The sequence below is a fragment of the Erythrolamprus reginae genome, chromosome 5 (assembly GCF_031021105.1).
Source record: "Erythrolamprus reginae isolate rEryReg1 chromosome 5, rEryReg1.hap1, whole genome shotgun sequence".
In the NCBI taxonomy this organism is placed as follows: Eukaryota; Metazoa; Chordata; class Lepidosauria; order Squamata; family Dipsadidae; genus Erythrolamprus; species Erythrolamprus reginae.
Window position 1 is genome coordinate 73244207 of NC_091954.1, and position 16346 is coordinate 73260552.

General features: G+C 38.3%; 1 protein-coding gene across 1 annotated transcript in view; it reads right to left on the reverse strand.

Annotated features, from left to right (window-relative positions):
- The window catches only part of PFKL (phosphofructokinase, liver type), a 57985-nt gene extending 52792 nt beyond the window's left edge, over nucleotides 1–5193 (reverse strand). The window contains exon 1 of the mRNA XM_070753141.1: nucleotides 4896–5193. Coding sequence (XP_070609242.1) covers nucleotides 4896–5001 — 106 coding nt within the window. The 5' untranslated portion in view covers nucleotides 5002–5193. The remainder of the gene's footprint in view (nucleotides 1–4895) is intronic.
- Between the last annotated feature and the right edge of the window lie 11153 nt (nucleotides 5194–16346).

Sequence of the window (16346 nt, forward strand, 5' to 3'; positions counted from 1 at the left end):
CTGACCTTCCTTGCCAATGATCTTAAAGCTCTGTTGGGAGAATTGGTGCTGGACTTATGATTGAGGGTCACCACAACATGAGGAAATGTATTAATGAATTATGGCATTAGAAAGGTTGAGAACCACTGGTAAGAGAATTAGGCAAGTCCCTTATTTGCCCATTTATACTAAACTGTTTTTGTTCTACGTAACATTGTGTTTGATTTAAAACGCAGTTAGATCTGCTGCTTAAGCCTGTTACTTTTAAACTATAAACTTAGCCACAGTCTACTTCTGTGGAAACTATTTTGTATAAAATAAATATGTAAAATAATGAAACAATGAAATTAGAGAATGGGAATAGAAGATGATTTGGAAGATACTTGCCACTTTTTTTATCTACTCAAGAATGTGCTGCAAATCCCAAGGGAATTCAGTCGAAACATCCATTGTTTGAAAGGGCAACATATTTTATGTCATATAAATAAAAGCTACTGCAGCCTAGGGTTACAATTCTACCCTTGACTGGTTTACTTTAGGAGACTTTGTCTGAAATGGGTTGCTTTTTCCAGACCCATAGTTGGTTATCCTTCATTAGAACATTTCCATGTACTGTAATATGGGAAAAATGTCAACAATAGAGATTAGGAGGCATGTCATAAAAAAGGAATGGGGGAGAAAAGGGATTTTCATCTAGCAGTAATTCTAATTGTTCAAACGTCTGGAAACATTGCATGTATTCCCCTGGTAAAAGGAGGAAATTGATATTTCAAAGATTTTCCCTACCTCCAGGCCCATTTTATACCTGCTACAGTACTCCATAGAAAGAAGCTTTGAAGAAAGAGGTACCAAGGGAGGCAACAATTACTTTTAAAAAATGACTCAGCTGGATTTTCTCAATTTCTTCCCCTTGATATGAGAAAAATCTTGGAATTTTGTTTTATTTACAATGTTGCTAAAACTTTGATTCTATTCAGTTTAGTGCTTTTTGTAAAGAATGGACAGAATTATTCTAAAGCACCTAGCTAATTAATATGAATTGTATCAGTAGCATAATTACATACATGTTGAAAAATTAGATATACTTTATCAGTATCTGCCTGTCATCTATCTGTCTGTCTTTCTGCATATTTATAAGAGCCTTGGTGGAGTAGTGGTTAGAGTAGTGGTACTGCAAGCTGCTTCTTGCTGACTATAGTTCACCAATTCAAATCACACCAGGCTCAAGGTTGACTCAGCCTTCCATCCTTCCCAGGTGGGTAAAATGAGAATTTGCTGGGGACGATATGCTGGCTCTGTAAACCACTTAGAGCACTGTGAAGTGGTATACTGTATAAATCTAAATGCTATTGCTATTGATCTACCTACCTACCTACCTATCTATCTATCTTTTTCTTTCTTTCTTTCTTTCTTTCTTTCTTTCTTTCTTTCTTTCTTTCTTTCTTTCTGTAATATGAATTATAGACATTTAGCTTCAAAAGACACCTCTTACCCAGTTAATCTACAAAACTGAGATTTTACATTGTTTATAAAGCCTGTGCTATATAAACGTTTGGCTACTTATACTGAAATGATAAATAAAAAGATTAAGCTGCTATAATTCATAGGAAGTATTTTGTAGACAAAATCTGTTGTAACTTTTCATTCTACACATGATAGATTGTTTCATTATAACTGAGGAGAAAGATTACATTGTAGAAAACAAGAACAAAGTAAAGGTTATGTAAGGGTGATAGCTGTTGTAGAATAAAGCACACACATACATTATGCACACCCATCAAATTTCACTTTACAAAGATTCATCTGAGAAAACGACAAGATCCAGGAATGATAGTTTGTTACAACTAAATTGATCCTGTCCTTACTATAGATTATACTTCTTTCAACTCTGCTACACTGTTGATTTAAACTATAATAGCACTGATATGACTGAAAATATAAAACTGGAAATATATAAAGGGGTTTGGTTATTTTTAACATACACTAAAAATTTTGAATTACAATTGTATAATGAAACATATTATTAAGCATAATTGATTAATCCAATGAATAACAAGTATTATAACTGAGCATGTAGCCTTATTTTCATGTCTGCATGAGTTTTGTCGTAACAACTACAGTATTTTAATGACTGTAAGCAAAAATTCAATACTTTCTGAATTTATATTTCCCTTTCTGTCAAGGACGTTACAACAAACAACAATGTCACACATATTCTTTACTATATATTCCATACAGATTCTATCTTTGTCCTTGAAGTACTAAGTGTATTGATCTAGAAACAATAGTTGCTTGTCTAATCAATTTTTGAATATACAATATATATTAAAAATAAATGACCCTGATATATTTATGAGGAAAAAAATCATTAGTCAACACAGCCAATGAACTACAAATCCAGCTTTAGTATACGTATCTTTAACAAGTAACTATCACCCTATCTTTTAAAGTTATTCAGGCAGGAATAGTTCTCATCTAGACCCCCTAAATCAGTGGTGGCAAACCTATGGCACAGGTGCCACAAGTGGCACGCGAAGCCATATCTGAGGGCACATGTGGCAATGACCTATATCACCTCCACTGATTTTTGGCCTTTTCTGCCATTTTCACTTTTTCCAGGCTTCAGGAACATCTCCTGAACCCTGGAGATGGTCAAAAACAGACCAATGGCCTACTGGAAGAATGGAGGCTTCAGTGAGGCCTGTGCTCATGTGCGGGGCGGCAGTGTGGGTTGTTGTGCGCATGTGCAGGGTAGTGCATTGATTGGGCACATGCATGGGAGAGGGCACTGCATTATGGGTGTGGGTACACACGTGCACACTATGGTATGTGTGCATACCCTTTTGGCACCTGAGCCAAAAATGATTCACCATCACTGCCCTAAATCATGTGAAAGATAAAATGCAGTTAATGGGAAATGAAAAGTTTTCCATTGGCATATCCCAGTTGTCTCAACAGGAGATCTACTTCAAGAAAACCTCACTGGGTCAAGAGTTTGATGTTATCTACTTTGCTAATGACATGATTGCAAGAATACCAAGTTCAGGGAACACCAAAACCCCCACAATATTTATATTTCATATGTGTACAATAAGCCATTTTTCAATTTTGGAAACACCCCAATGGCTTCATTGATTATTCTCTAAAATCCCATGCCTAATATAGAAGCAAATGATACAATTTGTTATTTCATGTTCAGGATACACCGCATGAGCATTCTTTGCTGCCCTACTATGTGAGGGCTGCATTATTAAGCAGACACTGGAGAGATGATGAATGGCAGAGATGTAATTGATAAATGCTTTGATTAAAATGCAACATATCTGGGGTTGCAAAATTCCGGATGAAGACTAATGACAAAAAAACAAAAGAATCATCCCCATCTTTTGAAAGATTTTTCACTTAGATTTTTTTGCAGCCCAGTTCTGGAAACGTTAAAAATGTGGGAAAATGTGGGGGGAAAAGTGCACCACTGTACCTACTGTCCATGTCCTACTGTCTTCTTTTATCATTAGTTTTTTTTATACTTATGTTATGTTTATACAAACTATACTGCTCAAAAAAAGTAAAGCGAACAATATAACTCCAAGTTATATACACTTTACCCTTAGATTATCTACGGTTGACCTATCCAGATTCCTAAGAGGTCAGTAAGGGGCGAGTACAAGTGCACTAGAGTGCCTTCCGTCCCCTGTCCTATTGCTCTCCTATATCTCCTATACCTTTCTTCTATTCCTATACAGTAGTCCCTCACCTATCGCTGGTGTTACGTTCCAGACCTGGCCGCGATAGATGAAATCCGCGATGGGGAATTTATCGACTGATAGTATTTATTTAAGTATTTATATTGTAATTGTTTGGTCAGTTTTCATTGTTTTAAGTGTTTATAAACCCTTCCCACACAGTATTCATTTTAGATACAGTATTTAAATACAGTATTTACAATTTAAGATATATTTTTTTTGAAAAACCTGCCGATCGAGTTCGGCGGGCTGTTTAAATCTGCCGATTGACTTCCTCAGAAACCCGCGATGAAGTGAAGCCGCAATAGGTGAAGCACGGTATAGCGAGGGACTACTGTATCTCTTCTTCTATTCTTTCATTGATATGTTCTATTACTATATCTTCTTTTCTATTCTTTCTTAGATATATTTTACTGTGAGTATCTCCTCTATAACCTTCATCATGTCTTTTACTTTGTGTATATAGATATATACCCACTAAAACCCTCATTGTGTATTGGACAAAATAAATAAATAAAATAAAAATAAGTTAATCAAACTTCTGTGAAATCACTGTCCACTTAGGAAGCAACACTGATTGACAATCAATTTCACATGTCAGCACATTCGCTTTGTACATAACAAAGTATTCAATGAAAATATTTCATTCATTCAGATCTAGGATGTGTTCTTTGAGTGTTCCCTTAGTTTTTTGAGCAGTGTACTACTAGTAGTTTACACAAACTGCTACTACTATGCATGCTTGACAAGCAAATAAATAAAATAAAATAAAATAAAATAAAAGGTGGGAAAGGGAAATTTCCTTGGCTCGTCATGGAGGAAATCCCCGTCTGCGAATGTGCAGAGGCTGCTTGCGTCAGACAAGCACGGTCGTCACAGATTCGAGGACGATGTGGCTACAGAGCCAAGTAGTCCAAAGGGGAAATCCCTTTAACCGCCAGGTCTGAACGAGGCACCGCTAACCTCAGCCCTACGATGAGGGCAGATGCTTCCGCCAACCTCTGGGGCGCTCTTTATGCGGGCGCCTATAGTAAAACCAGGCTTTGGGAAGGGAGGCGGAGCTCGAACTCCCTGGTGAAGGAGATTTCTGCAACGGGCCCTCCAGGTTTGGGACTCGGTGCTATACCGTGCTCGTTTGCACGTTGCATCTGAAGGGGAACCGGTGCGACTGACCTTGTGCGTCGCCGCCGCTGGTGAGCACCGCCAACGCTACACCGGCGCCCGCCATGCGCAGCTTCTCTAGGTCCAGCCCCGTTGAGCTTAGGTCGGTTCCCGCCATTTTTCCAAAGCCTTAGCCGGAGTGCAAATAATAATAATAATAATTAAGATAAATCTCAAGCAGCAGCAGCAGCGCTTCAGGAATCGCGGTTTCCAGAAACTCCGCCTCTCGGCTTGGTCGTGTCCGATGGCTCCGTCCCGGAGGCGGGGTTACCTGGGTTTGCGCAGGCGCTGTGGTGGAAACTTAATCACTGTCAATTTCTCTGCACCAGGTGTCGTTTTGGCCTGAACTGCAACTGTAGGAATTGGTTGACTGTATTGGTCAGCAGGCTCCTACTGGGATTTGCTCCCTAAATTAATTTAGATGCGATGGAAAAGATATGGAATCTCAAGGTCTTTCAAGGAGGCCCCTCAAATGCTTGGTACTGTACACCCCTCTTAAGTTGCTTTCCACTTTTCTCCCTTAACATTGCCCACTACATTTCTTTTCCTACTGCGATCCACTCACATCATATACACAAGTCTGTGAATTTGCTGTTTGTTGTATTTATTGTGATCAAGGTTTTTTTTATATAATTTTTTTAATTGATTTTCATAATAGCAATAAACATCCACACAACAAATAACAGTGTGCTCAGTGTTAAGTGCTCACCACCAAACAATATTCATACCCCTCCACCAAATAGGGGCATAATTTCTATATACCATTTTAACTCAAGAGCAATATATCTATTTACATGTTATAAAGTAATTCTAATTTATTTGTGATCAAGGTTGATAGGCTCTTCAACACTAGACCTGTTCCTGACTAGTAGCCAAAATTGAATAAGAGAAATATGTATCTGAACAGATTAGGAACACAGATCTTCATGCAATAAAATTCAATATTCAAAGAAGTGATAACTCACATACCAGATCCCTCAGTGTTTGACTTCAAGAAAGGGAACTTTTCAAAATTGAAAATGCCAGTGAAAAAGAAAATCAAAAGGGCAAACTCACTCCAGAAAGATTTGCCAGTTTTTATAACCACAATAGTGCATATATTTCTGAAGTTATGAAAATAGCTGTAAAGTCCAAAAAGAGGTCTATATAATCATTGCAAACCTTTAAGTAAGCTTAGAAATGAAATAAAAGATGAAGTCCTCTTATGGGTGAATGGAATAGCATAGAATTTTATTGACCAAGTGTGATTGGACATACAAGAAATTTTTCTTGGTGCATATGCTTTCAGTGTACATAAAAGATAAGTTTGTAGGACACAGCACTTAATGAAAGTCCAGGTACAAATAAGCAATCAAATCATATTAGCAACCAGTCAATGTAAATTGTAAGGATACAAGCAACAAAGTTACAGTCATACATACAGTCATTTGAGGGAGGACATGGGTGATGAGAACAATGAGAAGATTAATAGTAGTGCAGACTTACTGTCTTCAGAGAGGGGCGGCATACAAATCTAATAAATAATAATAATTATTATTATTATTATTATTATTGTCACACTATATAATAAATAATAATAATAATAATAATAATAATAATAATAATAATAATAATAATTATTATTATTATTATTATTATTATTATTATTATTATTATTATTATTATTATATAGTGTGACAATGTTGAGCCATCTTTGCTGGCTGAGGAATTTTGGGAAGTGAAGTCCACAAGTCTTAAAATGACCAAAGTTGAAGACCCCTTCTCTATAGCGTCGTTTTGAGGGTAGGTGTTGAAGCAGTTTGTGTCCAGGATGTGAAGGGTCTGTAGATATTTTCACAGCCCTCTTTTGGACTCGTGCACTATACAGGTCCTCAATGGAAAGCAGTTGGTAGCAATTGTGTTTTTTTCTCCAGTTCTACTTATCCTCTGAAGTCTGTGTCTGTCTTGTTGGGTTGCAGAACCAAACCAGATAGCTATAGAGATGCAGACTCAATAATTCCTCTTTAGAACTAATCAGCAGCTCCTTGGGCATTTTGAGTTGGTGCAGAAAGCACATTCTTTGTTGTACATTTTTGTTGAGCAACTGATAAAGAATAGGAATTAGAAATTGACATTTCTCATAATAGAGGGATTAGAAATTGAGGTTTCTCATAATAGAGGAATGCAGCTTGGGGTCCCTTGAGGTACTGTCCTGTAGAGATGCTTTTTAACATATTTTATGTCAAAACTTGGCAACTTTAAGATTTGTGGACTTCAATTCCCAGAATTCTGGGAGTTGAAGTCCACAAGTCTTAAAGTTGCCAAGTTTGAAGACCTCTGTTATAAGTGATCAGGCATGACTAGATCAATAGTCAAATTTGCTAAATTGTGACATTGTTCAGAGTAGTAAATGGTAAGGGGCCTGCAAAGAGCCTAAAAGAGCTATCTGCGCATTAGAAAATAAGCATCAAAATGACAGATATCATTCATTGTAAACAAGTGAAGTGTGATGGACATTGATGTCAAATATCCTAACTGCTTACACAAACCACTGAGCTCAGAGCTAGCAGTAAGTGATGAGGAAAGAGATTGGAATAAAGATAAACAGTTCATCGATGAAAACATTCACAGTATGAAATTTTTGGAAATTGCCTGTTAACCATTTAAAGTCATTGGAAACCTTCAGAAGGACAAGTCTAAAAAATTATTCAGTAAACCTATCTACCCTCCCACACACACACACAAAATCCCAATGAAAATTGCTTATGGTGAATCTCTTCTGTTTTGACTCTTTTCCTTCATTATCTTGAAGGACTCACAATAAGAAAATACAAGTGTGCCATTCTTTTGCAGACACAATGGAGACAGAATTGGAATCTGGTTTACTTTGGGAAAAGCTATGCAGTCCTTGTCCTTGGGGTTTATGCCCTCTTCACAATATCTACTGCTACATTTTCCACTTCTGCTAAAGCCCTCCAGTAGTCTATTTCATCACTCTCAGTTCCTTGCTTGAAATCCACTGGAGGGAAGAGTGTGGTTGGCAGTGATATTTCTGTATGCTACAAAACAGTCAGCGTCAACAGACTTCTTGACTTTTGATAGATGTTTAGCCTACTCCAGGTCATCTGCTTTTAAAAACAGGCATTCAGTTAGTCCCTGCTCACCTTGCCTCTTCAGGATAGTAGCCATGTTTGCCAGCAAAACATCAAGAAATACATTACCTAGACCACAGTAATTAAATTCTGAAATTCAACACTGCCCTAAAGTTTATTTTCTTAGCACAAAGAAAGTGCTATTTTCAAAAGAAGGGCAATAAAGTAAAATAAAATAAAATACATTGCATATACTGTATGTAGTGCACAACAAAGTCAGAAGTTAGCACATTCCTTATGCTGATATCAAACTTCTACAAACCCTGGACAATATAAGTACATTCCTCAAGCTCCATTCATGATAGCCCCTTGGGTTTTTTTTAACCATCTTCCCTAAATTATGGCTTTGTTGCCTTAACATTCTTTCACATCCTTCCTCTTAACTATATCCTTGACCATACCAATTTACTTTTATCATAACAACTGCATCTGCTAACTACCAGGATCCAGCATAAGAACATCATGGCAGCCTTCTCACTCCCTTATTCCACATCCTTTATACTACAACCACATACCTTACCACCTTCCAAGCTAGCCTACTGCTTTACAAAGTAATTCATCCACAAAACTGGGAGAAACAGTTCTGTGGTTCTCCTCTACACTTATCCAGGTATTTATGATAAATGCTAAATCAATGTTCTGTCCAGGATTAAATCCTGGATAGAAGTTTTGTCAGAAACTGATTTAGCATTAAAGAAGTTGGATCTTTAGACTAAAGCAAGGGTGTCAAACTCATGACCCATGGGCCAAATCTGATCAGTGATGTGGTTGGATTCAGCCTGCAGGGCTGTCCTGGAAAATGTAAGAGGCCACCCTCTGTTGCTTCAGCCCAGTCTACCAAATGCAAAGAGAAAATATTGGGCCTGCATCACTTTGGCCCAGTCTACCCACATTGCTTTGGTCTAGTCTACCCAATGTTAAGAGAAAATATTGGCCCAGCATGGTTTCAGCCTAGTCTACTCATTACGAAGAGGAAACATTGGGCCAGCATGGCTTTGGGCCAGTCTACTCATATTGCTTCAAGCTAGTCTATCCAATGCAAAAAGTAAACATGCCGGCAGTTTAGGGAGTGTCATCAAGCTGGCCACACCCACTCAGGCAACCATGCCTGGTGAGTGATGTCTAGCTGGCCATGTGCACCCAGTTGGCCACACCCACCTGGCCCCTGAGATCAACCACAGCCCCGAGATGACACTCAATGAAATTGAGTTTGACACCTCTGGACCAAAGGGTCTTCCATAACTGTCATACCATTAAGAAGATTGTAGTCTGAAAGGAAGGAAGATCAGCCACCAGTCTTCCCTCCAGTCCTTGTCATAGCTAGATTGCAGTTGTTTATCATATATCTCCCTGCAAATTATTACCTCAAAACTTGGCTGTGGCCTGTTCTCTCTCTTCCCAATTGTCCTATAACAGCCCACCACCAATAGAACCTCTGATCACATTGAGCATAATTCGTTCCATAACTTTGGTCGCAATTTAGTCGTGACCCAAACTAATTTTGGCACTTACAAAAAAAAATGGCATGGAATGGGAAATTGGTCACAAACACAAAATTGTGAATTTTTTGGTCAGAACCCAATTTGGTAGTGGTCAGAAGAGTTTGTAACCAGAGGTTCTACTGTAATTAGATAAGATCAGTAATATGTGGCAGTTCCTTCCCTGTTAGAGTCCTATCTCTTCTCAAATACTTGCACGTAAAGCAAGTATTGCTTCACATGCAAGTAGAAAAAGCAGCCAAGGACAATAAAAATAAGTAAGTTATTGACTGCAGCAGGATTTTCCTTGTACATGCAAACGATGCCAATTCATATACACAAAGATGGGATTTTCATCCACTATCTTGCCTATCTTTTGCAATTCCTCTCTCCAAATATCGCTGCTGCTATGAGTGACCAACCTCAGTTGATCCTTTTGCAATCAGGAAGCAGATGATTCACACTTTATACTAAATGCTTCATCTTATAAAGAAGCTGGCAGGCCAGTTGGTATCTTTGTGGCTCTTCTTCTAAGGGTTGTTGGTAAAAGTATTTTTCATGTATTATAATTGTATAAAATTGTATAAAAGAAGGAATTGAGGAAAGTCATATTGTTGTAAAAAGGAGTGAAAAAATATTTATAAATGTTTACTGACCCCGCACATCCTGGACATATATAGTTTCAACTCCGACCCTCAAAACGACACTATAAAGCACTTTACACCAAGACAACTAGACACAAATAGTTTTTTCCCCAAACACCATCATTCTGCTAGACAAATAATTCCCTCAACACTGCCGCACTATTCACTAAGGATGCATTACTATTAATATTAGTCTTTTCATCATTCTTATCACGCATCTCCTACTTATGACTGTATGACTGTAATGTGTTAGTTGTATCCTTACGATTTATATTAATATTGATTTTTTTTCCTGATTGCTTATTTATACCCTATGACAATCATTAAGTGTTGTACCTCATGATTCTTGACAAATGTATCTTTGCTTTTATGTAAACTGAGAGCATATGTACCAATGACAAATTCCTTGTGTGTCCAATCACAGTTGGCCAATAAATAATTCTATTCTATTCTATTCTATTCTATTCTATTCTAGTCTAGTCTAGTCTAGTCTAGTCTAGTCTAGTCTAGTCTAACCATATCCAACTATGAGTTGAAGGTCAGAAGATTGTTGGTTGTGTTACTAACATTTACATTTGATTCTGCTGCCTTTTGTTTCCTCAGCTGTTTACATGGACCTTGACTCATAATTACTTGGCTGGCCCCAGTTTTCCTACTTTCGTCATTCAGTCATTTTCAGAGTAGTAGCCAGAAACTTCATTAAGTATAAAAAAATGAATTAATTAATAATAATAATAATAATAATAATAATTTATTGGATTTGCATGCAATTTTTGTATGCTTTTATACAATTTGTATTATTATTATTATTATTAATTATTATATAAAAATGGATTAGAATACAAGATAGGTTTATTTTAATTTTTTAAAAAGAGAATAAAATGTTGTTACACTCAGCTAATTTCTCATGTAATCTTTTGTAGACATCTTGATTATACAGCAAATAGACATCATGGGGGCTGTTGTCAGCATTTTTGTCATTTCATTGTCCTCTGGGACTCTCCTTATGACCTATATTTACTCAATAATCTCGGTTACCAAAAACATAATGGGCTTGTGAATGGTCAAGGTGATTCCATTAAATCTAGTCCCAATCTATAAATTGGACTATTGAGCTATCAACACGTCTTAAGATAATGGTTAACTTTAGTATTAATGATATAACTGAGATTTGTGATTCATGGTTTATGTTCTGCTTGGCCGTGACGCCAACCACAACAGTTTACAGTATACAAAACTTTAGGCTAAAATAATGTGAATGCAGGCACTGAGAAAAGACAGTTGAAAGTTGATGTTGTGGAGATTTGCATTTTATATGTGCAGAGCAATTGTACTGCTAGGTGGGATAACCCATTTTTAGCTCATGAAAAGTCAAGGGGTTCCTAATAAATGGATTTGAAAAGGAAGATGGATGCCTTAGACTTTATTTTTTGGAACACATTATTTGGAGGCTTGACAATGTGTGAGCTGTGCATATGTATACAAATAAGGCGATGAAAAGTTTTCAGGCAAATGGGAAGGTTTTTGATTAGTGTGTGCTATCTTTTATAACATATGCCAACAAAACACGGATGATAACTTCACAATCGATACAAAAGCTATGCAAAGAGCCATGGAAAGATACATGCTTGGCATTATAAGACAAGATAGAAAGCCCTGCACATGGATTAGAGAAGAAACAAAAGTCTACAATATCATCAAGAGAGTAAAAAAAATTGAAATGGAAATGGGCCAGTCACATAGCTAGAGGAACTGATGGCAGCTGAAATAAGACAGTCACAGAATGGATTTCACTTGATAAAAAGCATCCACAAAAGAGGCCTAAATTAAGATGGATCGCTGACATCAGCAAGTATTTCGGGTCCAATCTGCAAAAAGAAAGCTCAGGACTGCAAGTTGGAAACATGAGAAAGAGCCCTTCATCCTGCAGTGGATACACACGTTAGAATAGAATAGAATAGAATAGAATTTTATTGGCCAAGTGTGATTGGACACACAAGGAATTTGTCTTGGTGCATATGCTCTCAGCGTAAATAAAATAAAATATACATTTGTCAAGAATCATGTGGTACGACACTTAATGATTGTCATAGGGGTCAAATAAGCAATGAAGAAGCAATATTAATAAAAATCTTAGGATATAAGCAACAAGTTACAGTCATACAGTCAACATGGGAGGAAATGGGTGAAAGGAATGATGAGAAAAACTAGTAGAATAGAAGTGCAGATTTAGTAGAAAGTCTGACAGTGTTGAGGGAATTATTTGTTTAGTAGAGTGATGGCGTTCGGAAAAAAACCTGTTCTTGTGTCTAGTTGTCTTGGTGTGCAGTGCTCTGTAGCGACGTTTTGAGAGTAGGAGTTGAAACAATTTGTGTCCAGGATGTGAGGGGTCAGTAAATATTTTCCCCGCCCTCTTATAATGATACAAATAATGATACAAATAAGTTAGAAATCAGTCTGGAAAAGAGGTATATAAAACAGTTTGTACTTTGAAATGCAAGTTTCCAGCAGCCTGATTGAGGTTTGCTGAGGAGAGAAAGAGAACTAGTGCTAAGAAGGTCATCAGGATGGGCGGGCTGGTGTAAAAAGTTCATTGGAAGCTGCGGAGAAAAGAACGAGAGAAATTCAGAGGCATAGACCAGCTATTGTTTTTGGTTGAAATCTCATACAACAAAAACATTCCATATTTTATTTCAGGCAAGCTGTGACCCATTCAGAATAGTTCAATAGAGCTTTCTGGAATGTAATGTTTTTGTTTCATACATGAAATATTTTTTGTTAGTTTTATACAGTCTCCATCTTTGGAGACTATAAAACTAAACCCCACTAATTTGGGCTTGAAGTGGAGGCTCAGAGTTAATACTGTTCCTTGCAAGAATTCTGTGGCACCATACATTCTCCTAGGAATTTGGATGGGGGCAGGATTTTGTTTTGAGTTTTTAGCTTCTTTCTCTTTCTCAGAAATATGTTATTTCTTCCTTTTTTTCCCTGTTGAAACACTGAATGAATACTGCAAAGAATTATTGAAACTTCTTGCCACTCAGACGCAGGCTACATAGCCGCCCCGAGTCTTCGGAGAGGGGCGGCATACAAATCTAATGAATAAATAAATAAATAAAATAAATAAATGCATGTTATAAATACAGGGTTGCTTGCACTTTTTGTCCATAGAATAGAAGCAACTTAAAATTCAAAAGCATGTCTAACTTTTTTGAAATGTAACATGATCTGTTTTTCTTCTGCCCATAATTACAGTGTTATGGTTTTGGGGTTTGATGCAATGTTTCATTCCAATTTCTCACAGTGCGTTTCTGCCAGCAGGACTTTTAAGGCCACAGTTCAGTTTTCAGCAAAGAAGTGAGAGAAAGGGTATGATGAAGCAGCTCTGCTGCTTACAAACGGCCCCATGCATAAGAGCTATAGCATTTCGGTGCATTTAGTAATTCTTGATGTTGTAATTCGTGATAATGTAGTAATAATTCTGTTATGCACTTAAATATATATCACCAGGGGCAACTGTGCATTGCCTAATTCTGCTTTTCTATTAATATTATATATACCAGCTAGGGCACTTCAGTCCAGTCACTTTCTCTCAGCCCAATTGACCTCATAGAGTTGTTGTAAGGAAAACAGAAAGAAGGAGTATTAGGCGTTTATTTAAAAAAAAAAATTATTTATTTAAAAATAATAAAAGGGGATTAAAAACTAACAAACAGAACCAGAATAAGATAATGCTTAGGATATTAGATTTGATTAGGGGGCTCCCATTGATTTAGACCACAGTTAGCCATGAAAACATATAGGGTGATTTTGGGATAGTCATGATTTTTACCAACTCACTTAAAAAAACAAATCATATAGTGTATTTTTGACTAAGTTTCCATTTCATGATAACCCTTTCTGGGATTTGTTGTCATGTAATTCACATCTTAATGGTTCTTAAAGAGGGCATCCTTCACTGTGATCCAGTACTCTAAACCTGTGATGGTGAACCTATGCCATAGGCGGCATGCAGAGCCTTCTCTGTGGGCATGCCAGCAGTCGTCCCAGCCCAGCTCCACTGCGCATGTGTGGATGCCTCCTGCTGGCAATCTAGTCTTCAAGTCTCTGCGTATGCATGGGTGGCGCTCACATTGCGTTTGCCCAGGTTTGACTGGTGCACCAGTTGCGGCCCTACTTGGACAGGGAATCACTGCTCATGGTCACTTATGCCCTCATCACCTCGAGGTTCGACTACTGTAATGCTCTCTACATGGGGCTACCTTTGAAAAGTGTTTGGAAACTTTAGATCGTGCAGAATGTGGCCGTGAAAGTAATCATGGGCTTTCCCAGATATGCCCATGTCTCATCAACACTCCGCGGCTTGCACTGGCTGCCGATCAGTTTCCGGTCACAATTCAAAGTGTTGGTTGTGACCTATAGAGCCCTACATGGCATCGGACCAGAATATCTTCGGGACCGCCTTCTGCCGCATGAATCCCAGTGACCGATTAGGTCCCACAGAGTTGGCCTTCTCCGGGTCCTGTCGACTAAACAATGCCATCTGGCGGAATCCAGGGGAAGAGCCTTCTCTGTGGTGGCCCCGGCCCTCTGGAATCAACTCCCCCCAGAAATTAGAACTGCTCCCACCCTCCTTGCCTTTCGAAAGCTCCTGAAGACCCACCTGTGTGACCAGGCATGGGGAAATTAATATACCCCTAGCTACTATGGTTTTATGTATGGTCTGGTTGTGTGATTGTTTTTCTTTTTTATAATAAGGGTTTTAAATTGTTTTTAACATTAGATTTGTACATGTAGTATTGTTGTTGTGAGCTGCTCCGAGTCCTCGGAGAGAGGCGGCATACAAATCTAATAAAAAAATATTATTATTATTATTATTATTATTATTATTATTATTATTATTTTGGGGTGCTTGCATTCCCTTCTGTGTCCCATTTGGGGCCTGGAAGGCCTCCTGCACTAACTGGAAGCCAAAATGAGGTGCAGGGGGCCCACATGTTCCCCCATGTCGTATTTGGGCCTGGAAGACCTCCTGCATCAACCTGGAAGCCAAAAATGGGTACATGTATGTGTGGGGCAGTGAAGGGCCACCAAAATTTTTAATACCGCACTGTGGCTGTGGCTTATGCAGGACACCCTGCATTTTCTTTCAACATCTTTCAGTGCAAATTGGGTGCTCTTGGATGGAGCTCCCTTTTCGCTACCCCACTGCGTTCCCCCCTTTCAGGGCAGTAGCCCAACTCTGGCGTGGGGGATGCACTCACATGCATGGGAGGATGGGGGTGGGGTGGGGCACATGCCCAGAGACACTCACATTGCATTTGGGGGGGGGGGCGCACGCATGCTTTGGGCACTTGACACCCCATCACTGCTCTAAACGCTACAGGTTGCCCTCAACTTATAACAGTTCATTTAGTAACCATTAAAGTGACTAAAAAAAGTGACTTAGGACCATTTTTCACACTTACGACCATTACAGTATGATCAAACTGCAGACACTTCAAAGTTCAGATGCTTGGCAACTGATGCATATTTATGGCAGTTTTGAGGTCCCCAGGTCATCACCTTTTGCGATCTTCTGACAAGCAAAGTCAATGGAAAAGCCATATTCAGCTAACAACCCTGTTATTAACTTAACTGCAATTATTCACTTAAGAACTGTGACAAGAAAGGTCATAAAATGGGGCAGAATTCATTTGATTGTCTCAGTAACAATTGTGGTCATAAGTCAAAGACTACCTAGCAGTCTCAGTCCATGTGGCAGGGGTGGGTTCTAACTTAGCTCGCTGCCAGATCGCTTCCTCCCATGCCTCAACACAGTGGCAAAACATTTTTAAAAGTTCCAGAAAAAGAAAGCCAAACACAAGATGGCAACCGTATGCACAGTGCCAGAAACTCTGCTTCTGAGCATGCTCAGAAGAATTTTTTTTTAAAAAAAGATGGCGGCGCCCATGGACCAGCATTGACCAAATAGGTTCTGTTATGTCATTGTGACATCACCAGCGGGATGCTATCGGGTCAGGTAAACTGGTACGAAGTGGTAGGAACCCACCTCTGCCATGTGGCTAGGTGAACTATGGGCATACTATGTTAATAGGTTTATTACCAATATCTGCCAAGAATGTGGAATGCCTATCTGGCTGTTATGACTAAGCAAACTGTTTAAGGAAATGGTTATTTTCTTAGCTTCTGTTTATCTAAGTTAATTAA